Below are 24,979 nucleotides of genomic sequence, written 5' to 3'. Positions count from 1 at the left end.
AAAGTCTTCCTATAAAATAGAGACACATAAGCGTGATTTACTACTTTTCTAAATAACCGTTATTTACCTATACATACTACAGGTAAATAATCATCTTGTTTATCGTTTAAACTTAGGATCATCAACAATATAACTTCATTTTTAACAACTTGGCATGCCAGACTTAAGGGGTACCCAGTAATACATAGTTCACCATACACATTGACCTTATGGCCCATAACAGATCTTTATATTCATCGAGAGAGTTTGAAACTGCACAAATTATAAGAAAATATTGCCCTCCACACTAGTATAAATTTACCTGCAAATCAGAATGACAAACCGGACACAAGTATAACCTATTTTATCGAATAATATTACGAGAGAACAAAAAGGATAACACATGAAGCATTCGCACAGCCTATTGTCTTCAAAACATCACACACATCCAAAGAAATGGTCCAGGGACGTGGAGCAAAACACGTTAGAGGCCAATCGCTCAGGTCTGCTTGAACAAATATGAAGCTGATATTTGATGAACCTCTGGAACCAATGAAACCATATTATCAGTTAACGAAAATGTGAATACTAACCAGTAACCACACCTTATGGTAAAGAGAAAAGTTTACCGCCAACTGAGAACTGATTTCAAAACTGGAGTCGATATGCCAATCTGGCTCTAATTGCCGTACGAATGATGTTCGTCCAATCTCAGTACTGCAAAACAAAACCTGCAATTGCACAGCTCTAGATCAACAGAAGCAAACATTATTAAGCATTTGTACACAGCATTTCAGACATTATTGCCCACTTCTGAAATTTTATCTTAAGGACTAGCACTCCACAATCAAAACCGTATAAAAAAGATTTTAATGTTTTTCTCCTTTTTGGTGCATAATGGTTGGCTTTTCTTCTTTTACTTGAGATTAAATATACAGGGAGTTTTTATTTGGGATTACTAAGACAGAAGGTGATCAATATCCGCAAGTTATTCAACATTGCAAAACCCTCATGCCACTAAGTGGCTCTCATTTTGGGAGGAAAATGTGGTTTCTAGATTTTGAAATGTAGCACATTGTAGAGATTACCCAACCATGAAAGGTACCCAAAAACCTTGACAAGCCATATAATTTGATTAAAGTCGAGTAACTTGCAGCTAAACAAAACTCTTTGACATATGCATTAGGCACACCAAAAATCAGGACTACATTTTCCTATCACTATGGACCATAGTGCAAAAACAAGGTCGAGTCAAGTATAAGTCAAGTGGTAAAGGTTGTTAAATCAACCGAACACATACTACTCACATCATAAAGGTGTGGAAAACCGCGAAAGCCGGTTTGACAGATATATAATCATTTCAAATTATATTTTGCGGTACAAGAACCATATCACCATCAAAAGTGCATCATCAATCACGACCAAAACTGCAGTTGTGCACTAAAGCTAGAGACTAATGAGTAATATATCCACTCCACCTTCGCCACTTGCACAAAAATTTTACAACTTAGCTTGATCCACAATTTAGAAGTAGCTAAATGCGGATGACAAGGGTAGCTTTGATTTTAAAAAAAAGATAGTTATTACAAACAAGTAAAATCAAATACAATTTTTGTCCGTTTAATTTTGCTACAAAAAGTGACATGTTGAGAAGAGAAATATCACTTTCAGTAGCAAACTTAAAGGGTAGAGGGTGTAAGTCTTAATTTTGGATGATCTTTTCTCATTCTGATTCTTCCTGTTGCTATTGATTGCCTCCTTTCCATTTCCTCATCTTCAAGTAAAATTTAACAAACCTCTCACCAGACATTGTCCCACAAATATTCCACATTCACCTCCATGCTAGTATAGCTGAATCCCAAGTTCCTGGTCTTGCCTATAGTTGCCTATTCTCTAATAAGTGAGAATACCACTTCTAAATTCAATTGCAGAAACTTTGCACAGATTTTATGCTCACTGAAGACCAATAGACACTCCAAACAAGTATAGCATGATGGAAGAGGAAATGCAACTATTCCAAACTTTTATGATAACAAATTTTACCTTGTCTTTGATTAAACCTCCAGATGAGAAGATCCCTGCTTCTTCCAAAGCCAAGAGAACCCTTTTCTGTATCAGAAAAAAAAAAGAACAAAGAATGAGTAACATGTCATCTGCTAGCAAGAGTCGCAGGAATTATCTTGAATACAAATGCCGTAGAACGAAATGATGTCATTCCCTAAAAACATGGCTCAAAAACCAAACACATTGAAAAATAATTTTAAAAAGAAAGTATTAATGGTAGTTTTGCGCATCAGCCATCAGGTATATAACCATCTAATGGTGAGAAGACTATTCAAAAACAACCTTATAAACTACAGGAAAGTCCTATGCTATCCTCTCAAACTATCCCAAAAACAACAAAATGCAATTATAATAACACTGAAAACTAGTAACATTGAGGAGTTTTTAATTAATACTATGATTAGAGAGGATTCAGAGAGAAACAGCAGAGGAAAGCATTGCCATTTTTATAAAATTTAGTAAGAACATATACCCAAATTCAAACACATAAAGATCTATAGAGCGAGAGAGAAATGTTTGAGAAAGATAATGGACTAGCCATCAATGAAAAAATCATGGAACAATAGCAATTGGCAAGAAAAAGCTCATATATTTTGTTAGAACATTTTATTAAGACCTTAGCATTAGACAAGCATAAAGATTGGCACCAATTCGACATTTACCTTTGTATATGCTGTAAACCTATATTTGGAAACGAGATCAAGTTCTCCTAGAAGCATTAACGGGACAATGGCTCAAGCATCCATGTACACAGTTCAGGCTCTCTTATTTAAAGGAAAAAGGAAGAAAAGAATACGACAACTCATTTCACACAGATATGTCAGACAGGAATGAGCTGGCTGAAGCTGAACTACAACATGAACAGCAGAGACACTACATGGAGCTAATATTGTCGCTACAGAAATTCAACGGAAAAAGGGTGTCACACGGAATTTTTAATACAGTGGAATTGTACACATTAGAAAAAAAATGGAGAGTACGTAAATGGCTCATTAAATCATGTGTTGCAGATGATGTTATCACGGACCAATATGAAACAACCTCTTTGCTCACAAGTGGTGGGATACACCAAATCGCATTGGGCTAATAGAATATTTTGTGTTAAAGGACTCATGTCACTAAACATTTAGGGCTCGCCTAGATTTCAAAGGAAATCCCACAGCGATGATTTTAAGATTTTTGATTACTAGAATAGGGGAATTAACTGTCAGGGAGGCGACAGGAAGCCAGGGGGTAAATATTCCCTAGTAAAAAGAAGTGATAACTTACCTTGAGAACCACTTGGTAAAATCGCACCACCCCCCCCCCCCCCCCCCAATATTTCTAAGTTTCACCTCATTCTATCTCCTAATCTCTACACCACTTCTTCCAATTCTTTCTCACCTCTTCTAGGAATACCACCAAACACCAGCTCTTGCTCAATTGTCCCTATATTATCAGTCAATGTGAATATTTATGTTTGTCTAGGTGCTAGAAATCAACTAGATGAATCATCATGGCAAAATTCAATCACCATAGACTTAGATTTAACAAGCTTAAGAACAAGTTTTCCAAATCAGTATATCTCAATCCTTCCCTCATACTTCTCTCTCATGCCTTAGATAATTCATTTTTCTAATATCTGTTTAAAATTTTAAGGAGCAAGCGCGAGTCACTAGCCTAGTTGGGCATATTGGGAGTTACGGACAATATATGGTAGCAAAAGCTTTGAAAGAGCTGCAACACTCGCTCAAAAGTAAAACAGTGGACATAGGGTCAGGAAAAAGTTTGTTGAAGATAGGAAGGTAGCTAAAGAAATGAATCTCGACTAAATAAAAGAGTGGTGAAAGAAAAGATCATCAAAATCTTCAATATTTTTTGTAATTTCATTGATACAATACCACTCTTATCTTTTTTTTTTTTGATAAAGAAAAATTATATTAGTGGAAAAAACCGTCAAAAGTACAAATTAGGGATAAGAAGTCCCAATCGAGAACATCTAAAATCTACATTACAATATACCAATTACTCCTATAAAGATCATTAATAGTGGCGTGCTCAAAAAGACCATTTACTTTAGCCCATAGTGACGCTAAGAATTTAACTTTCTCTGATATGATTTCCAACAAAAGGAAACTATCATTAAATATTCGTCTATTCCTCTCCAACCAAACAGACCAAACAATTACATAGCAGCATCATCTCTACAACCATTAACACTAGAAAATCTTCAATCCTCCTTGGATCTAAACAATGATCTCCACTTATCATAAAACGTTTGCCCCATAGTTCTCTTGTGAAGCTACAATGATCATTATCCCCACCATTTACCAAGCACATAGCACATAGGTGCAGGCTCAATGCTTTGTTACCTCTTCTAATTTGAAGATTCTCCATAGTATTGAATTTTCTTAAAACCTCCAACCACACTTTGCTCTAATCTTAGAGGAAGCTTTCATCTTCTAAATTAAGTTAGCCACAAAATGATGATTAAAAGAGGAAGAACATGATATTAAACAAGAGTAAAAAGAAGCACATGAGAATCCTTTAGATGGATCACGATTCCAAGACCTAGAATTCGAATTCTTAGAAGGGACAAAAATTTGATAACAATTGAAGGTCTCTTTCTAATGGATGATGCCTGAAGAAAAAAAGACCACGCCACTTGATTATCTCCCTAAAAATCAAAACTAGGAGCACCATGTTTAGAGGATAATTAATATAGTCCAGAATAAGAGATTTGAGAGGGTGAGCTCCTATCCACATATTTTCCCAAAATCTAATTAATTTGCCCCTCCCTAATCTAAAACGAATAAAAGAAAAAAATATGGAAATACCTGAGATATTGACTTCAAAGGAAGGGAAATGAAGAGCCAGGATTAGCGCGCACATCCCATTAAGATATAGGAGATTAGATGCTTCTGATGACTCAATGCCAAAGAGTATCTGGTTTGCGACACAATCTCCAAACTCCAAAGCCGTGTTCCAAGTAATGCTGAATTTTTTGCCTCCAATACCCCTACACCCAGGCCTCCGTGCTGAATCACCAGTTTGACTATATGCCACTATACTATATGATCTCTTTTCCCCTCCACCTCCCTCCCAAAGAAAATTCCTCATCATCTTTTCCAAAATTCTAAATGGATTTTAGGGGCTTAAAGGCGGAAAGGAAGTAAAGTGGAATGTTCCTTAAGCAAGATACGACAACAGTGATTCTGCCTCCCAAGGAGAAAGATGATTTCTTCCATCCATCAAGTCTCTTTGAAAACTTTTCAACGATTGAACCCCAAAATTCTTTTTTCTACAATTAGATCCCACAGCAAACCCAAAAAATTAATGAGAAAACTTACCACTTCACAATTAGTCGAGTTAGTCAAAAGGCTTACTTTCTCGTCTTCCATATTAATTCCAACCAAGCTAGATTTAAGAGAATTAATTCTCAATCCTAAAATCTTAAAAATCAATATTAAGAGTGTTCCCGACTTTTCCCCTGTCTCCCGATGAACGTAATATAGTATCATCTATATATTAAAGGTGACTAACCAATAACCATGTTTTCTTTGTCCACTCTTAAGCCTTCTATCAAACCTCTCTCATCAACAACTAAACGAAAAAGAATTAGAGATAAAGCATCACCTAGCTTATGACCTATGGAATATTTAAACCATTCTTTAGAATAATCATTCACAACAATTGAAAATTCGAAAGAACACTAATCCAATTTCTCCATGATTTCCCAAAGCCCTTCTTTTCCATGATCTTCATCTGCGAAATTCATGTCGACCCTATCATAAACATTCTCAAAATCAAACTTGAAAATTACTTCCTTCTCACCTTTTGATTTGATATTTGGCACTGTCTCTACACCAATCAAGAATGTTGCGATCTCCAATAAAACCGCATTGTTCTGTGGAAATCGTGATTGAAATCAAATGACATAATCTGCTTGCTTAAAATTTTCTACACACTAGTAGTAAGGTTAATGGTTCTAAAATTGCCTAACTTCATAGTTCATAGCCCCCTCTTCTTGGGAATAAGGTAAATAAAGCCGGGGCGGAGCAAAGATTAGAGGGGCCCAATTCAATTTTATATTTATGTTCAAAATTGGGCCCTAAAATCAAATTTAGCCTTCGGATTGATAATCAAAGACGATAACTAGAAAGTTGATAAGTGATGTTAATGAAGCAAATCAATTATCTTCACAAAAAAAAGAAATTTGAAGACTAAAAAACAAAACTTGGAAATCATAATCATAACTAATCTACAAAAGATTAATTATTATGAAAATTACTCAACTAACCAAAAATAAATTCACATCCTAACACAACTTCACATAAAACAAAATAAAGTAATTATGGATTAGAAATTAAAATCACAAATAATAAAAAAAATATAAATAAGAAATATAAAAATATAATGCTAAAAATAAAAAATTCACCTTCATAATCAAGTTCCTTCACTTTTACTCTTTCTTCATAACTCTACTATAAATAGCTTCTTCATAATCCAATTGTTTCTGGTGATCTAATTACTTAATCAAAAAACAAAATTACTTAATCAAAATGGACTTTAACATGATTTTGTCTCTAACCTTTTTTCTAGTTTTCCTCATCAAAGGTTCTTCATACTCTCATATTTCTGGAATGCTTTTATTTATTTTTTATATTGGAATTTTGATAAGAATTACCCATCTCATTGGTTATCCGTCTTCTCCGCCTCTTTCATATTTTCTTGTGATTTTATATTTTCCTAATATATATTGTTTTTAAAATGATGAAGATGATTGATAAATGATGTTGGGGTCTGGGAACGTTAAAAGAGGACTTTCAATATGGGGAAGGAAGATGAAAAAAATAATTCATTAGGGTGATTAAAGAGAAGTTATGGAAAATTGAAATGGGTGATTAAAGAGTGGTTGTTGGAAATGAAACTGCATTTGGTCATCAATTATGTGCGAAATGTGCTCACCATTTTTCAAACCTAGGACCTTTGTATTAAGTGGCAAATCACTAACCAGCTGCTCCGCTTCATACTTAGTTTATGAGGCCCCTTTAAATTGGAGGCCATATGCAGTTGGGCACCTTGCATGGGCCCAAAACCACCCTTTGAATGAAGTTTGAATTCATACATTGATTCCCATTGGCATGAAACTTCATGAAATATTTAAGCAAATCGGCTTTAACCCACTTCCAGCATCATTTGAGAATTTTCATAGTGAAACCATCACAACCAGGGGATTTATTTCCTTCTATTTCAAAAACAACTTTTATAACTTCATCCAACTCAAAAGGTCTTCTTAGCGTTTCTAAAAAGCATACTTCTTAAACTAATAACACTAATTCCCCTTGTAATTCACAGTATGTTGCACCAGCAGGATTCTTTTATAATGGTCTCCAAGGTGGGGGTTTATAAATGAGGTGGTGGGGCAATTCTTCAGCTCTTTCCAGTTATGTGCTAGCTTTATAGTGATTAAATGGTTTACAAAATGAACATTTCTCTTGAGAATTTTTAGGCAATTTGCACGGCAATCGGATTCAATAGTGTTCAGCAATGGTGTTGTTAGGATTGAAATTGATCAAGAGGCCCTAGAAATGCAATTTTGAACAATACATGGCAATAGACAACAAACTCAAGGAAATGAGAAGTCATCCCCCCAAAAAAATTAATTACTACAAAATTTGCTCCCTTGAAATTTACTCCATAAATTATTTCAAGGAATAGAGGCATGACCTATAGGGGACTCTCTTATGACACATTCATGAGAGCCACAGCAATGGCACTAAGTGAATAAAAGAAAGTGCTAAAAAAGATTTGTTTTTCCTGAACCCAAATTAGTGTACAATGATGCAGCAACTGTTAAAAGACATGCCACAAAACAATAAGTCTAATGTTGGTTGATCCGGCAAGAAGATAGATCAAAAGATGTCACAGATTCCTATCTTGAGAGGAAGGAGGAGCACATAGGAAACTAAAGAAATAAAAAAAAAACATCATTTTGCCTTCAAGTTGGCCATGGGTTTAGCACATATATTGAAATTGATTCGGAATAAATCAAATAGTGTTCCAAATAGAAATATGCATGCTAATAACGTGTTACAAGAAAACAAACATAAGGAAAAAAAAATAACTAGAGCATCATGGCATGGATCAAGACAAATTAGGTCTGCCACAGGAAATTTTATACATACCTCACTTTCATCATCTAGAACTTGTTCCATGAGATATACGTCGCAGAATTTTGTAATCTCTAACAACACTTCCAGCACAGAGGATCTAACTGTTACAGTCTTCTGCATAAACAAAGTGAAAGTAATAAATACCCCAAAGAATTTTACGTGCACATCACCACATCCAAAGACCTAACAGAGATATTAAATTCACACCTGCAGCTCTTCCGGACTAGTTTCTTCCAGGACAACACCAAGCAAACGGCAGGTCACCTGCACAGATAAGGCAAGAATGATGATGATTGATTAAATAGGGAACGAGAATGATGATCATGGCATGAGTCATACATCACTGAAAATCTAAAAGCTTAGGAAGTTCATATTCACAAACAAGCAAGGGTATGGTATATATTAAAGGAAAATTTGCATAGCCTGGTTGAAATTTTTCCAAAAAAGTTTATTGGCTCAAACTTTGCTCGAACGAACATAAAAGTTTGTTTTCATCCAACAAGCTTTAACATGTTGGTGAGGTCACTTGCTGACGAGTTTACACATGGTCATTGTTATGGCGTGGTGGTACACTGTTAACACGTGGTCTTACACATGGCATATTTTTTAAAGTTACTTTTTTTTCATTTTAAAATTTTTTAATTATAGTTTATATCTAAAATTATTTTTAATTATATTTTATTCTAAAATTTTTTTAAATTTATTTTTATCATATTTTATTTGAGAATAGTTTTCAATTTATCTTTTATTCTAAAATTATTTTATAATTTATTTTTATAATATATTATAATAATAATAATAATAATAATAATAATTTTTTATAATTTAAAATTTATTGTATTTATAAGTGAATAAGTTTATAAAATAAAAAAAAAGATTATAAGCAACCATCATTTCTAATGGTCAACCCCATCCCTGAACCACAGCACCAATACCATCCCTTTCAGCTATCGTTTTTAACCATAGCACATAGAATAAAAACAAGGCCGCATCGAATCGGCCGCGTTGAAAAGGATTTCAAATAAACGAACCGATTTCTTCCGCATTGTAAAGGTGTAAAAAAACCGCGTTTTGGGCCGCACAAAAGGGATATCTAATGGTTTCAACCGATATTTAGGCGATATGATAACCGCATCATTCTCATTACCGCATCAACTTTCCGTTACCGCGATTGATGCCGTTACCGCATTTTTACACTATGCCATAGCACCACCGCAGCAAAACCTATCTAAATCTTCCCCTTACCAAACCCAAAAATCTACAACCCAAAAACCAAAACAAGCTTACCACACCAGTAGTCAGTCCACCTCCATACCTTCCCCTTTATTTCCTCCCTCCATTAATCTAGATCTTTCTCACTCTTCATGCTAATTTCACATAAAACAATTAGGTAATGTAATTAATTGATTAGTTAATCAATTTGGGGAGGGGTTTCAGGCGAATGTTGCGGTTTTAGGAAGGATTTCAAGAAGGGGTTTCAAGCGAACAAAACAGTTGGAGATTAGGGGTTTAAGGAGAACAAGACTTTTAACAAAGGAAATGGTGGTTGGCCGGAGAAGGAAGGGGAAGAAAAGGGTGGCCAAAGATAATGGTGGGTGTGAGGAGATCTAAGAGGAAGAAGAAGCAAAAGAGGTTTGGAGAGAAATTTTTATTATTTTTTACTTTAATATTACTTTTTATTTCTATTGTTTTTCTTTTTATTTTAACATTTTAATCAAATCAAAAAAATACGAAAAATACTTGTTGCCGGTTAAAAAGCTTGTTGGATGAAAACTAACTTCATAGTGCATCCCAATGTATATAATTGTAGCCCGTCTTCCCATTCCGATTAGAAATAACTAGATTCGCAAACATGGAAGCTAAGGCTACCTTTTGGCTTTCATAAAAACCGAATACTTCATTTCATGACTACAAATTGATGATCCTAACGCAAATTATTTCCAGGAAAGATATTAAGGTCCTTGGCAATCATAACCCCTTAAAAGGGTTATTAGACATTAAGGGAGAGGTGAAAAACTAGGCTTACAAATTAACAATGAGAGCAAAATGAAAAATAAAAATAAATTCTAGAGGACATATGGTCATTCTCTCATCGAATAATCTCTGTACCCGACCACCTAACTTTGTTCCACTCGTCTGTGAATGCATGTTTAATAATATTGTTGAGCTTTCCCTACATAAAATTTTAAGAAAAGTTGAGAAACGTCGAGCACATACAGATATTATATGGGCATGACATTATGGAATATAAGGAGAAGGAAAAGGGAGGTATTCAATCATTTCTTCTTGTTTGAAAAGCAGAAAATAGAAATGGGTGAAATTGAGGTTTGTTTTGCTAGTTTTTTCAAATAACCCAAAGTAGGAAAGATTCGATAGGGGCGTTTGAACATAAGACCTAATCTCTATAGGAGCACCATTTCTTCCTAATAAAACTTTATCCCTCGTCATGGCTCCTCCCTTACTAACATATGTTTTCTTTGTCATTTTCTTATGTAAATCAAAGTTACATTTTAAATCAAGAAATTGAATTGAAAGGATTAAACACTGGAAGAGGAGTTCATTACAAAGAAAATTCACCATCTTTGACACTACTAATTAGGGGTATTTAGTTGGCTAGTTGTTTTGGCAAACCGTTGTCCATCCCAAGTCACGGATACCCAACTATTTGGAACCCGATGTTGTGATATTGTGTACTCGATAATTTGTACTATTTTACTACTATCCTAGTGTTCAATATGTTTCTTACAAAGATTATACTTGACCATGAAATTGTTTACTTGATTCGTATATTTGTAGAGCACAATTTGAGAAGCAACTATCTTTCTATCGACTAAGAAGAAAAGAAAAAATTTGACTATTTAAAACAAAAAAGAGTGCATAACGACATTCAAAAAGCATTTGATTTTTCTCCCTTCAACAGAGCTCAACAAACAACAACTCTAATTAGAAAGGTATGCACGTAAGTCTCCAGTACTAATGAAGAAAGAGCAATTTTTTTCCGACAAAGATGACAAGTATTTGAAGATGGGAAGAAACGTAAAAGTTACCTACATGAGAATTAGATTGCTCATAACCCTTAGCAAGCTCAAAAATATGGAATCGAAAAGGACTTGTAATGGTTTAAGCACCGAAGCTTAAAATTTTAAACTTTAAAGGTCGCAAAAAATTAACAAAAATGGTATTATTTGAAGAACGCAAGAGAATTGTAGTTGCCATAGAACTTAGGATTCGAGATAGAGCACTGTAATTGTAGTCTGAAGGAGACACAAAATGACAATTTTTGTGTGAGAGCATTTAATGCAACAATTTACTAAATTGGTGGTGGCCTAAATTACAATGTTGTTTTTCATTAAAGAAAAGTGATGATGTTCTAAGACTTTTAAGAACAGACATTTTTGGAAAGGATTACTCTTTCGCCATAGATGAACAAATGACATTGATGATGTCGATGAACATGGTTGCAAGATAAAGATGATGATGATGATGATAATGATGATGATGAACAAAAGTACAAAGAAGTTTGTTTTGTTAAAACGTACTGAATTGTAATAACACCTACTTTAGTTCATAAAAATACCTACTTCAGATTGTTAAAACACCTTCTCGTGCTCTTAAAAATCTTTCATTCAATTTTTGCAAGAATATAATGTGTACATTGTGCATCAACATATTGATTTGCTACAAAAATTTGATTCTTAAAATACATACTTTGGATGGTTAAAACACATATTCTTACTCTCAAGAGTCTCTCATTTACTTTTTGCATAAATGGTTATAAACACCTCAAAGGTTTTTTTTCTTTTTTTTTTGGCTTATATCAAATATTCAATAGTCAAATTTTTTATTTATACAATACATTCTAAAAAAGTAGGATGTCTTTACAACAAAAACAATGTCAAAGCTTTAATTCCAGCTCTATGAGGAGGCAGATATAACAAACTATCATTAGAAGGATTATTTTTAAAATATTGTTCGTTAATTAGCAACTTAAAAGAAAATAACAATGAAAAGGTTCCTTTCCAAAAATGTCTGTTCTTAAAAGTCTTAGAACATCATCCCTTTTCTTTAATGAAAAACAACATTGTAATTTAGGCCACCACCAATTTAGTAAATTGTTGCATTAAATGCTCTCACACAAAAATTGTCATTTTGTCTCTCCTTCAGACTACAATTACAGTGCTCTATCTCGAATCCTAAGTTCTATGGAAACTACAATTCTCTTGCGTTCTTCAAATAATACCATTTTTGTTAATTTTTTGCGACCTTTAAAGTTTAAAATTTTAAGCTTCGGTGCTTAAACCATTACAAGTCCTTTTCGATTCCATATTTTTGAGCTAGCTAAGGGTTATGAGCAATCTAATTCTCATGTAGGTAACTTTTACGTTTCTTCCCATCTTCAAATGTTTGATGTATGATTGTGCTCAAATCTATATAGATATGACAATTTATGTTAAATGCTATATGTTATGGTTGTTTTGACCAATCCAATGCATGAAGATCCTCATTCAGCTATTTTCGTTGGATAATATAGTTTTTTGTAGACTAATACACAAAATGCAATTCACTTAGTTTCTCGATCCCATCTTATAATAAAAACTCAAAGGAAGAGTGATTTCATTGGAGGAAAGAGGCATTTGAAAGGTACGAGATACGCAAAGAAAAGGATGATAAAAACTTTCAAAAATTGGATCAAAGAACTAGAAACTTCAATTAAGCTACCTTTTCATAAACCAAAACAAAAATAAAACGATATTTTTCAAAATCTACGCTTAGGTGGAAGTCACTTAATGGCATTCAGGCAAATGAAATGTTGTTTTCCACAAATTATGCTATCACAAAGAAAGTTATAAAAGTAAATTTCCAAACAATAAATATTAAAGTAGCATTGGAAGAACAGGTGATCCAATGATTCAGGACGAGAATTACACCTAGGGCACACATTCTTTGTGATAACCCTGATCTGAGATAGACTCCTCCAGATGGGGGTTATCACAGAGAATGTATGCCCCATGTGTAATCCTCATCTTGAATTAGTGGATAGTATGACTTGTATCCAAAAGCTTCAGTAGACGTTGGGTATACTTTTTCTTGTGATCTGACTCAACTTGCTAAGAGACGATGGAGGATCCCCAGACTTAAAAAGTCTTTGGTCTTCACCAGTATATGTAGTCTAGTATCCAGACTATGGTTGGTTCGTGATGAGGCTATCTTGGCAGTTTTGTATGAGCTCTATGGAGGTTGTGCTTAAACAGGTTATTTATGATGTGAGGATAAGGTTTCCATCTCTTTATCTTGAGGTAGTGGATCAAGGATGGTTTAAGGAGCTTTTTCTTGTTTTGTAGCTCATGTATAGCTTTATACTATGGGTTTGGCTTTCTTTATGCATATAAAGAGTGAGATGGTTCAATCCTTCAAAGAAGGTGGGTTTCAGTTTCATACTGTTGCAATATTAAAGTTTGTCAGCCTTGGCTTTGTTTTGTATCTTCTCTTTATTTGAAGCAATAAATTTTTTTTTTCTTTGTCCAAAAAAATACAATCAATATTTTATCTAAAATCACACTGCTGAAGGGAAAAAAAACAATATATCAATATACCATCGTAATGTTGTTTTGCTCAAATTAAAACCAACTAAATCTTATAGTTTGAGTCATAATAAACAAAACTACACATTGACTCATAATAAACCAAGCTATAGGTGTGACATTCACAATTTAACAAGAATGACCTTTGACCAATCATCAACTATACGTTAGGACAAGATAGAGGAGAAATATGAAGCAACACAATTGCACAAGTAGAAAAGAAACCACTTACTCATGATAGATTGTTTTTAAATGTTGTAATAAATGCAAAGATCTTCACAAATTTTTATGGCTCTTAAATATATATTACAAGTTCTTAATGGTTTCCTCATAATACTTTTGTTGTATCCACTTGAGAACTATAATTCAAGGGATATGGCTTATTCTGTAGAGTTTCTTATGCTTAGTTTGGATTTTACTAAATATTTCATGAGCAATGAAGGAGGAGTGGAAAGTTAAAATTGTGTGGTGTGGATAAAAAGAATGAAATATTTTTAGGGACAATGAACATAGATTTTTGGTGCTAGTGGATATTTAGTTAGAGTTTATTTACTTGTCCAATAAAGGCATACGAATCATTCTTGCCACCTAATGTAGGCTTTTCCTTTCTTGAAGCTAACAGATTTCGATTCACTTGTTGTCCAGCAAGTGCCAAAAGTCTATCTTGCTTTTGTTGTGTTAAATAGAGAGCAAGAAGGACTATAGGAGTATGAACTACGAATCTTCTTTCAAGGGGTTAATGGGAACTTATCCTAACCAAAGTAAGTTTGCTTTTTATAAATAGGAGCTAGTAGTGTACACAATTTCACAAAAATTAAATAATTATGAATTTTAAAATTTCTTCGTTGTGAAGGAAGACTTATTCACTGATGTTGGTGTGTTTTAAATATGTTATTGAAAGAAGAGTTAAGCTAGTCCAATTGAACGAAAATCCCATTATTTTAAGAGATTAGTGCGTCACGGTCTTCAATCATATTAGATTCTTGGATTTAAATAAAGAAAAATGATACTGAAAATTCCACCTTTAATGGCCCAATATTTAAACGATTCAACCTTTTGAATTATCTTATGAAAATCCCACTTTTAGATATCTTCACATAAAAGACACTAGAACATGTTAAACTTAACTATTCATATACCATGACTTTTGTGTTCTTAGCACCTATATCACCATCATCGTTACCACAACTTCAATCATGCCTTTGCGCCTTCCCCACCAAAGTACCTCTAAAGTCATCCTTATACATAGTGCAAAAACAAGGTCTTTATCTTATTTTATTCGTCGCATCATAAAGGTTTTCAAACTGGTACTACACGCGTCGCAAGGTGTTCAAAAAAACACATTTCATGCCGCTTCAAGGGATATTCCATGGTTTTAGCCCACATGACAAGTGCATTGCCTTTGTGACACAGTATCTATTATCACAATCACTGTTGCCACATTTTATCACTATACCCTTAGCACATAGTACCAAATGCGCCTCAACAAGAACTACTAATTGTAGTTACATAGGTGTTTTATGCAACATCCTATTGTAGCTCAAACAAGTTACCCGACCAATAGCAATCATATTATTCATCATCAAAATTCATTCATTAGAATTTATGGGAAAATAAATAATGACAAGATTAACATTTAGAAAATCGTCATCAAGCTAAATAAAGACATTAATACTCATTTGATGAAAAGCAGGACATGGGAAGAAAGGCGCAAAGTTCTCGTTTCTCTCTCCTCCACACGTGATTTGCTTTGTTAGGATGCACATCGCCGAAATGTATGTACAGTGTGACATTGATATTGTATTGTCATTGTCGTTAATGATATAGATTGATGCTTCTATCTTTGCTCGTGATCCGTGCTCCTTTCAATCGTCTATTTCTCTCTTTGACTCTTTAAATGAATGCATTATGCATTATAATGTAAAGTCCAATAAGCATCCATGCATTTGTGATCAGAGAAAAAGAGATTAACGATTATTTAGGGGGGGGGACTCCGAGACAAACTAGAAGGTAAAGAAAGGAGAGAGAAAAAACGGGGTGATGGAAAGGAGGTGTGTGAGGAAAAAGGGTGAGAGAGAAAGTTAGGAGTTTGCTTGTAATAGGAGGATGAGGGAGAAAGAGCTGGTGCATTGGTATTTTCACAAGAAATCATATACGGAAAATTCAAGTGACACATGTTGCCTTAATTACTTAATCAACATATTCAAAAAGGTCAGCCCTTTAGATTTAGGATTCCTACAAAGATAAAACGATGAGATTTTCATAATCAGACCAACATTAGGTGACATTTTAGAAACAAATTTTTCTTCGATAATCATGAAGATTTCAGGTTCAAGTTTGAACCCTCCTTGATAACAAAGAAAATGAATAGTTCCTTTCCACGCATAAGATTGAGCAGCTCTCCCCCTTCTTTTCCTCATATTCAATGCTACACAAGCAAGAGAAATGTCCTACTCTTTCCCACCCAGCTTCCCAACCCTCTTTTACCCTCCTAATTAAACATCCTTAATTACAAACAATCTATTCGTGAAAGCCAAAAACTATTTAAAAAAAAGGATTCAGAATTAGCAGTAATAACAACAGAATCACCATTGGAAACTGAAGCATAAAACAAAGTAATATAGCATTGAACAAAGTCTACAAGCTATCAAAACGAATCTGGAATTTCTTCTCTATTCTCTACACGGAAACAAAATGACATTACAAATCAAAAAATCAGGACATGCACAGATAAATAAAATAACAGTAGCCTAAATATCTGGAGAGAATATGTACCTTCCTCCCTTCACACAACTTCTGCCTCACAAGTTGTGCCAATGTTGGCTGTACACCAGAGGAAGATTATTAGAAAATTTTTCAGTTTATATCAATAGACAGCTCAAAATGACTTACCTTCACAGGCTGAAAGAAATCATCAACAACATCTTGTGCCCTCAAATCGTCTGATGAAGTAGAAGCACCAGACATCTCCACGGTAGCATTTGCTGGCAAATTGTTAACAGAACTACTAGCTCTAGCAGACTGTCTCTTTGGTTGTCTTCTTTGTGGGGCACTTGGAAATATTTTCCAAGTAAAAAATATGGCAACAGCAAATCCCGCAAGAGCACTAACGGAAAGCACATCCTAAAAATTGTTCCAAACACACAAGTATTAGAATGTCAATAAGGAAGGTTCTTAAAACCGTATTATGATTCAGTCATGTGTTCAACATTGACATCATAATAAGGTAACCTAAAGCATTTATCTAAGATGGGAAAAAATAAACCCATCCCTACCAAAAACTTGTAAGAATAACTCAAACTATAAAACTGTCTTCTCAGATTAATCCTATCCTTTACAACTTTACCTCAAATTAACTCTAGTACCCATGTTTTGTACTTCCTTTCTCAACAGGCTCAAATTTAGGTTAATAGCATTGTGCTATGTTCTCACCTCTTTGATTTTGTACTTTTTGACAACGTTCTCTCTCTCTACCACGATTGGCATTTCTCCACACCATAAACCAGGCACAACAAGCCACCTCATCCTCCCAATATTCCAAACTACCAATCCTCGTTCCCATGAAATACCCCAGTCACCACCTCCTCACTCCTTAAGCAAACTTCATAAAACACCTCAACAAAACAGCCTCCCGACCACTTCTGTACACCCAAAACACTAGAATCTGTTGGCCACAAATTCTACAAAACGGAACCCACCCTGTTTACTTTTTACAGCCCTCTTTCTCCAAATTTCTTTCTCCCAACCACTATGTCAACCAAAGCCCTACATAATCCCCCAAACACCCACCCTTTGTTCAATCCATCCACTCCAAAAATAATCTTACACCCCCTCCAATTAATAGTTGTAAAACGGAAATAAGATTATAAATGTTGAAGAAAAGCTTAGAGTATATATCAACAATTTCGGCATGGTTAGATATGAATTGCTTATAATATGTCAAGGGTGATTTAGAGAATTGAGGCCGCACACTGGTTATCATTAAAAATAATAAAAAGGCAAGAAATGAAACAAATTAATAATTGAAACAAAAAAGGCATAAATTAAATATTAAAAATTACACAAATTCTCAAGTGAGACGGTCTCACAATAAGACAATTTCTATTGGGATGGCCAATGTACACTTACAGTCTTAAATTGATCACTTATATCCCTTATAACTTAAAGTGATTAATTACAATCTTAAAATGATTAATTATAACCTTAAAGTAATCAATTATTAAGAGATTACTCTTTATAGTCCTAAAGTGATCACTTACAATTTACAAGTGACTAATCATAATCGTAGAGTGATCAATTACTATACACCATATTTGTAACTAGTATTTGTAACTATATACCATTATTGGTAGTCAAGTAAACCAATTATAATCCCTTTAAAGAAAGCATTTGTAACTTTTCATACACAATCTAAACATATTCTAATTCATTCATTTGATGAAACCTTTACAAAAAGATCTATTCATGATATGAAATAGTGTAGATGAAATATAAAGCTAGCTAATTTAATCATTTATATCACCTCTCAAATTATTCTGGAGAATGCTTCAACATAATGTGCACCTCACACAAGGTTACAAAGTAGTAACCCATATCAACAAAGGGGAAGACAGGGCCAACTAACCTTCGCATTTGATAGTTTTATGACCAATGCACTAATAAAATACTTATTTTAAAACAATTTAAAATTGTAAATTTTGTTTTTAAAATTAGAAAATTCTATAATTTGGAACTTGAAAAGTTGGGAGGCTACGAAGGTGCCAACAAGGATTACGTGTGTTATGAATGGTAGTATACTAATGTGATTATAAATGATACTATACTAATGTGTGACTTGAGTGCACATTAAAGGGTTGAATTCATGTGTGTGACTCTTGAGTTGTGGAATCCAAAAGGGTGTAATAAGGTGAAGAGTATTCATGGGAATTATTGGTGTTAATGAAGATTAAGGTGAAGAGTCTCATGTGTGTGACTCTTGAGATAATGCCTTTTCAAGTTCTTAGAGTTATTTCATAGTATTCATTACCCTAAATTAACTATGTATTTATGTGAGCCATTCATCTTCAAGTACCTAGCACTATAAATAGGGCTCTCATACCCACACTTCAAGTATGCAAAACACATCAAACACAACCCTTAAGCCAAACACATAGCCTATTGTTGTTATCTCTATCTCAATTGTAATTCTTCATATTGAAGTGTTGTTTGTATTCATTTGATATAATATAAACATAAACTACACACCACGGAGGACGTAGCCATCATTGGGTGAACCTCCTTAAATCTTTGTGTCCTTGTTTGTTACTTTGTCAAACTTAATTTTGCTCATTGTTGTTTGTTCTTAACATCGTAAGTATTTGGCGATCGTTTTCAATTGGTATCAGAGCCAAGGTTATTTTGCGGTGTTTTAAGAAATTATTACTTGAAAATCATGACTACAATGAAGCTCGATATTGAGAAGTTTGATAGGAATGTAAACTTTGGCTTATGGCAAGTCAAAATGAGAGCCATTTTGATTCAAAATGGTGTGCAAAAGGCGATTGATGGTGTAGAGAAGATGTCGGAAGAAATGTCCGCATCGAGATGGGAAGAGATAGACACAAAGGCGTTATCGGCAATCCAATTATGCTTATCCAATGAAGTTCTAAGAGAGGTTGTTAAAGAAACAACAACCAAGAGTATATGGGAGAAATTGGAATCACTCTACATGGCCAAGAGTGTTACCAATAGGCTACTTTTGAAGAGTAGACTCTACGACTTACGCTTGGAGGAAGGTAAACTTTTAAAACCTCACTTGGATGAGTTTTGTTCCATTGTTATGGATTTACAAAACATTGATGTTAAGCTTGATGATGAAGACTTGGCAATTTATCTTTTATGTTCTTTACCCCCTTCTTATAAAAATTTTAGAGAAACTCTACTTTATGGTAGAGATAATTTGAGTAGTGATGATGTGAAGAATGCCTTGACTCAAAGGGATCTCATTGATACACAATTGTCACAAAAGTCACCAAGCAATGCTAGTGACGGTTTGTTTGTAAGAGGGAGGTCACAAGAGAAAGGTTCCACTAGTGGGAGTGGAAACAAGGGTAAAGGAAGGTCCAAGTCCGTAAGGCCAAACAAAAATAAGACTTGTAACTATTGCAAGCTTAAGGGCCACATCAAGAAGGATTGTTGGAAGCTTAAGAGAAAGCTAGAAGAAGAGGCAAGGGAAGGAACTAGCAATGCCAATGCTAGTTATGTGAATGATAGTGATGATGGCGATGTTCTTGTTGCCACTCATGAGTACAAAGGTAATAATGAATGGATTCTTGATTCGGGGTGCACATTCCACATGACTCCCAACAAAACTTTCTTCCATACATTTGAAAGTGTTGATGGGGGAAATGTTACCATGGAAAACAACACCACATGTAAGGTTGTTGGGATTGGGAGCATTAAAATTAAAATGTTTGATGGGATTGTGAGGACCTTAACCGATGTAAGGTATGTCCCGGGCTTGAAAAAGAATCTTTTATCTTTGGGTACTCTTGATAAGATCGGGTGTAGAATCACTTGTGAAGGTGGAGTTATGAAGGTAGCCAAGGGTTCACTAGTGGTGATGAAGGGGAGGTTGAATGGGAGTTTGTATGCTCTTCAAGGTTCAACCATTCTTGGCTCGGCGAATGTATCCACAAGCACAATGTCCGATCGTGACACCAAACTTTGGCACTTGAGGCTTGGTCACATGAGCGAAAGAGGTATGTTTGAACTTTCTAAACAAGGTTTATTTGATGGAAAAAATTTTGGGAACCTTGGTTTTTGTGAACATTGTGTTTATGGGAAACACAAGAGAGTTAGTTTTAAACCCGCCATCCACAACACTAAGGGGATATTAGATTATGTCCATTCCGACTTGTGGGGGCCTTCACGAACGCCCTCCCTTAGTGGTTGTAGCTACATGTTGACCTTTATTGATGATTACTCTAGAAAAGTTTGGTGTTACTTTATAAAACATAAATATGAAGTTTTTGATGTCTTCTTGGAATGGAAGAAGATGATTGAAAAGAAAGCCGGTAGGAGCATCAAGACCTTGAGAACCAACAATGGTCTTGAATTTGTTGATAGCAAGTTTCTCAATTATTGTTCTAATGAAGGTATTGTTAGACATAGAACTTGTGCAGGTCGTCCTCAACAAAATGGTGTTGCGGAGAGGATGAATAAAACGTTATTGGAAAGGGCAAGATGCATGCTAAATCAAGCAAATTTGGGGAAACAATTTTGGGCCGAAGCGGTGGCTACGGCATGTTATTTGATCAACCGTTCACCTCATACCGCCTTGAAGTTCAAGTCGCCACAAGAGGTATGGTACAACACTCCGGTAAACTATTCTAGTCTTAGAATCTTTGGTTGTCCAGCTTATATTCATGTAAATGATGGTAAGTTAGAACCTAGGGCTAGAAAAGGTATCTTTGTGGGGTATGGAGTGGGTGTAAAGGGGTATAGGGTATGGTGTAATGAATCAAAGAAAATTATTGTTTCTAGAGATGTTGTTTTTGATGAAGATAGCATGCTTGTATCTAATGTTGAAAAACCTTTTAATAATGATGATAATGAAGCACAAGTGGAGGTTGAATCCTCCAATGTTGATAATGAGAAAAATGATGATGTTCAACAAAGGTCTCCTCCTTTGTCCACAACTAGGCAAAGAAGGAAGATCGTGGCTCCAAGGAGGTACATTGAAGAGTGTGATTATGTTGTTTATGCTCTCAACATTGCTAGCGAAGTCGAAGGGTTAAATGAACCAAGTACGTACAAGGAGGCTATGGCCTCAAATGACTCAAGCAAGTGGTTGATTGCTATGAAACAAGAGATGGAATCTCTTGCGAAGAATGGAACTTGGGATATCGTTGTTGCACCAAAGAAAAAGAAGATTGTGGGGTGCAAGTGGATATTCAAGAGGAAGGAAGGTCCTTCTAGTGATATTCCTCCCATCTACAAAGCAAGGGTTGTTGCAAAGGGATACTCTCAAATTGAGGGTATTGATTTTCACGAAGTTTTCTCTCCGGTCGTGAAACACTCTTCTATTAGGGCATGCTTGCTTTGGTGGCGATGGAGGATTTGGAGTTACATCAATTGGATGTAAAGACGGCTTTTCTTCACGGTGAGCTTGAAGAAGAAATCTTTATGAAGCAACCGGAAGGTTTTGAGGTAGCCGGTAAGGAGAATCATGTGTGTAGATTGAAGAGGTCATTGTATGGGTTGAAGCAATCTCCAAGGCAATGGTACAAAAGGTTTGATTCCTTTATGATTTCACATGATTTTGTTAGAAGTTCTTATGATAGCTGTGTTTATCTTAAGAAATTTGAAGATGGTTCTTTACTATATTTGCTCTTATATGTTGATGATATGCTAGTAGCATGTAGCTCTTTGCTTAAGGTGGAGGACTTGAAAGAGTTGCTTTCAAGTGAATTTGATATGAAAGATCTTGGTGAAGCCAAGAAGATTCTTGGGATGGAGATTTTGAGAGATCGGGCTAAGGGTGTCTTATACCTTAGTCAAAGGAAGTACATTGAGAAAGTTGTTCAACGTTTCTCCATGGATGATGCTAAAGGTGTGTCTACTCCTCTTGCTTCTCATTTCAAATTGTCCAAGAATTTGTGTCCACAAACAAAAGAGGAAGAAGAGCAAATGGTAAGAATTCCATACACTAGTGCCGTTGGTAGCGTTATGTATGCTATGGTATGCTCTAGGCCCGACATTGCTCATGCGGTGAGTTTGGTGAGTAGATATATGTCTAATCCGGGTAAGGGACATTGGGAGGCACTAAAATGGCTATTGAGGTATTTGAAAGATACTTCAAATGTTTGTCTCATGTATGGGAAAAATTCAAGTGAGCTAACCGGGTTTTGTGACTCGGATTATGGTGGTGATCTAGATAATAGAAAGTCCACAAGTGGGTTCGTGTTTACTTTGGGTGGTTCGGCGATTAGTTGGCAATCATCTTTGCAAGATGTGGTTGCTCTTTCTACAACCGAAGCGGAGTACATAGCCGTGGCCGAGTCATTCAAGGAAGCAAAATGGCTTAAAGGTCTTGTTGGTGAAATGTGCAATAAGGTGTGTGAGGTAAGTGTGCATTGTGATAGTCAAAGTGCAATTCATTTGGCTAGGAATCAAAACACATTTCATAGAAGGTCCAAGCACATTGATATTAAGTATAACTTTATCCGGGATGAAGTTGAGCACAAAAGGGTGTTATTGAAGAAAATTGACACTACGGAAAATCCGGCCGACATGATGACAAAGTCATTACCTACTACCAAGTTTGAGTTATGTGTTGACTTGGTAGGTTTAGCTCCTTGCTTGAGATAATGCCCTCTTGGGTATTTTGAGGTGTGTATGTTTTTTGAATATGAAATGGATTGATGAATGTTGTGACTTGGGTGAACTCAAGTCAAGGTGGAGATTGTTATGAATGGTAGTATACTAATGTGATTATAAATGATACTATACTAATGTGTGACTTGAGTGCACATTAAAGGGTTGAATTCATGTGTGTGACTCTTGAGTTGTGGAATCCAAAAGGGTGTAATAAGGTGAAGAGTATTCATGGGAATTATTGGTGTTAATGAAGATTAAGGTGAAGAGTCTCATGTGTGTGACTCTTGAGATAATGTCTTTTCAAGTTCTTAGAGTTATTTCATAGTATTCATTACCCTAAATTAACTATGTATTTATGTGAGCCATTCATCTTCAAGTACCTAGCACTATAAATAGGGCTCTCATACCCACACTTCAAGTATGCAAAACACATCAAACACAACCCTTAAGCCAAACACATAGCCTATTGTTGTTATCTCTATCTCAATTGTAATTCTTCATATTGAAGTGTTGTTTGTATTCATTTGATATAATATAAACATAAACTACACACCACGGAGGACGTAGCCATCATTGGGTGAACCTCCTTAAATCTTTGTGTCCTTGTTTGTTACTTTGTCAAACTTAATTTTGCTCATTGTTGTTTGTTCTTAACATCGTAAGTATTTGGCGATCGTTTTCAACGTGAATTTCTTGGAAGACAAGAAGAAAAAAAATAGTATGGCATAAAGACTGTTATGTTTTCAATTCACTACTTTGACCATTAAACTTACTTAGATTTTTTGATACTAAAATAGCCCAATATCCTATGTTATATAAACTATTAAGGCGTCAGGTTAAAAGTACAACAGACGGGGATTTTTGGAATGGAGGGTAGGCCTCCCCGGCCCCACCATGTAGCTTCGCCCCTGAATATCATCAAAAATGTCAAAAGCCTTAAATCCAAAAGATTGGGCCCAGCTACTAGTAGCAGTAACCCCTATACATCAAAATATTTGCCATAAACTTCAAATGACAAAAGAACACCCTGATCACAATTGCAATCTCTTCTAATCTATCCCTTCCGCCTCTCATTACTTCCACAGGGAAAAAACCTAATCCCAATCACCAATACAAAAATGAAAACACAATCAAACAACACTCAAGTATATACATGACAAAAAAATCAAAATATCAACATTCAGAGACATTTGAACATTTAAACCAATAATTCATCCAAATTAATGCAAAAACATCATAAAACAAACGATACAGACATGATTTACCCTAGATCCAAGAATAAGATAAAATAATTGAAAGAGAGATTGGATATATACGTACTAATTTCTGGAAAGCGATAGTGAAAAAATTTGACATTTTAACGGATAGAAAAGAGCTTAATTGCTTGACAAGCTGAAGCAATTCATCCTTGGAGGATTCAGCCATAACCGTGAGAGCAAAAAGGGGGGAATCAAAGAAGGAGTGAGAAACAGAAAAGATAATCTAGTTTTCCATGGGAGTTTGTTTTCTAGGGAGAGAGAGAGAGAGAGAGAAAAGTAGTAATTATTAGAGCTGAGGTACAACCGTCGGGCGATGAAATGAGAGCGAGGAAAGAAAAACAGCTGTTGTACTTGTTTGGCACGGCGAGTCAATTTTCGTTATTCTCAAAATTTTTGGGTTGAAAATTTATTTATTTTGAAAAATACAAATTCTTAATTAAGATCCATTCGTCTTTTAATTTGGTTGACTCAATTATTATTAGTTTTGGTGTTTCGATTTAACAATTTTGGTGTTTTATTTGTTTTTTTTAAAGTACTAATAAAGAAATTCCTGCAATACACGGAATTATTAGTCTAAAAA

General features: G+C 34.9%; 1 protein-coding gene across 5 annotated transcripts; it reads right to left on the bottom strand.

Moving 5' to 3' along the window:
- Positions 1-12: 12 nt before the first annotated feature.
- On the bottom strand, positions 13-24,779 carry LOC130805623 (peroxisome biogenesis protein 22-like). Of its 5 annotated transcripts, none has more exons than XR_009040211.1 (9): positions 24,461-24,739; positions 16,673-16,903; positions 16,556-16,603; positions 8,406-8,462; positions 8,211-8,309; positions 5,857-5,929; positions 2,023-2,088; positions 609-710; positions 13-522 (listed from the first exon to the last, which is right to left on the bottom strand). XR_009040211.1 is itself a non-coding variant. In XM_057670409.1 (8 exons), the coding sequence occupies exons 1-8, from the start codon at positions 24,563-24,565 to the stop codon at positions 418-420; spliced, it is 816 nt and encodes a 271-aa protein (XP_057526392.1). In that variant the 5' UTR covers positions 24,566-24,779; the 3' UTR covers positions 13-417. The 5 variants fall into 5 exon arrangements, 2 of the variants coding, with proteins under 2 accessions (XP_057526392.1, XP_057526397.1); XR_009040210.1 differs by having other exon boundaries at positions 8,211-8,312; positions 24,461-24,737; XR_009040212.1 differs by lacking the exon at positions 13-522 and adding an exon at positions 4,860-5,787 and having other exon boundaries at positions 641-710; positions 8,211-8,312; positions 24,461-24,738.
- Positions 24,780-24,979: the final 200 nt, after the last annotated feature.

The sequence above is a fragment of the Amaranthus tricolor genome, chromosome 1 (genome assembly GCF_026212465.1).
Source record: "Amaranthus tricolor cultivar Red isolate AtriRed21 chromosome 1, ASM2621246v1, whole genome shotgun sequence".
Taxonomy (NCBI): Eukaryota; Viridiplantae; Streptophyta; class Magnoliopsida; order Caryophyllales; family Amaranthaceae; genus Amaranthus; species Amaranthus tricolor.
Note: the sequence above shows the minus strand (reverse complement) of the source record. Positions and strands in the feature narration are given on the sequence as shown.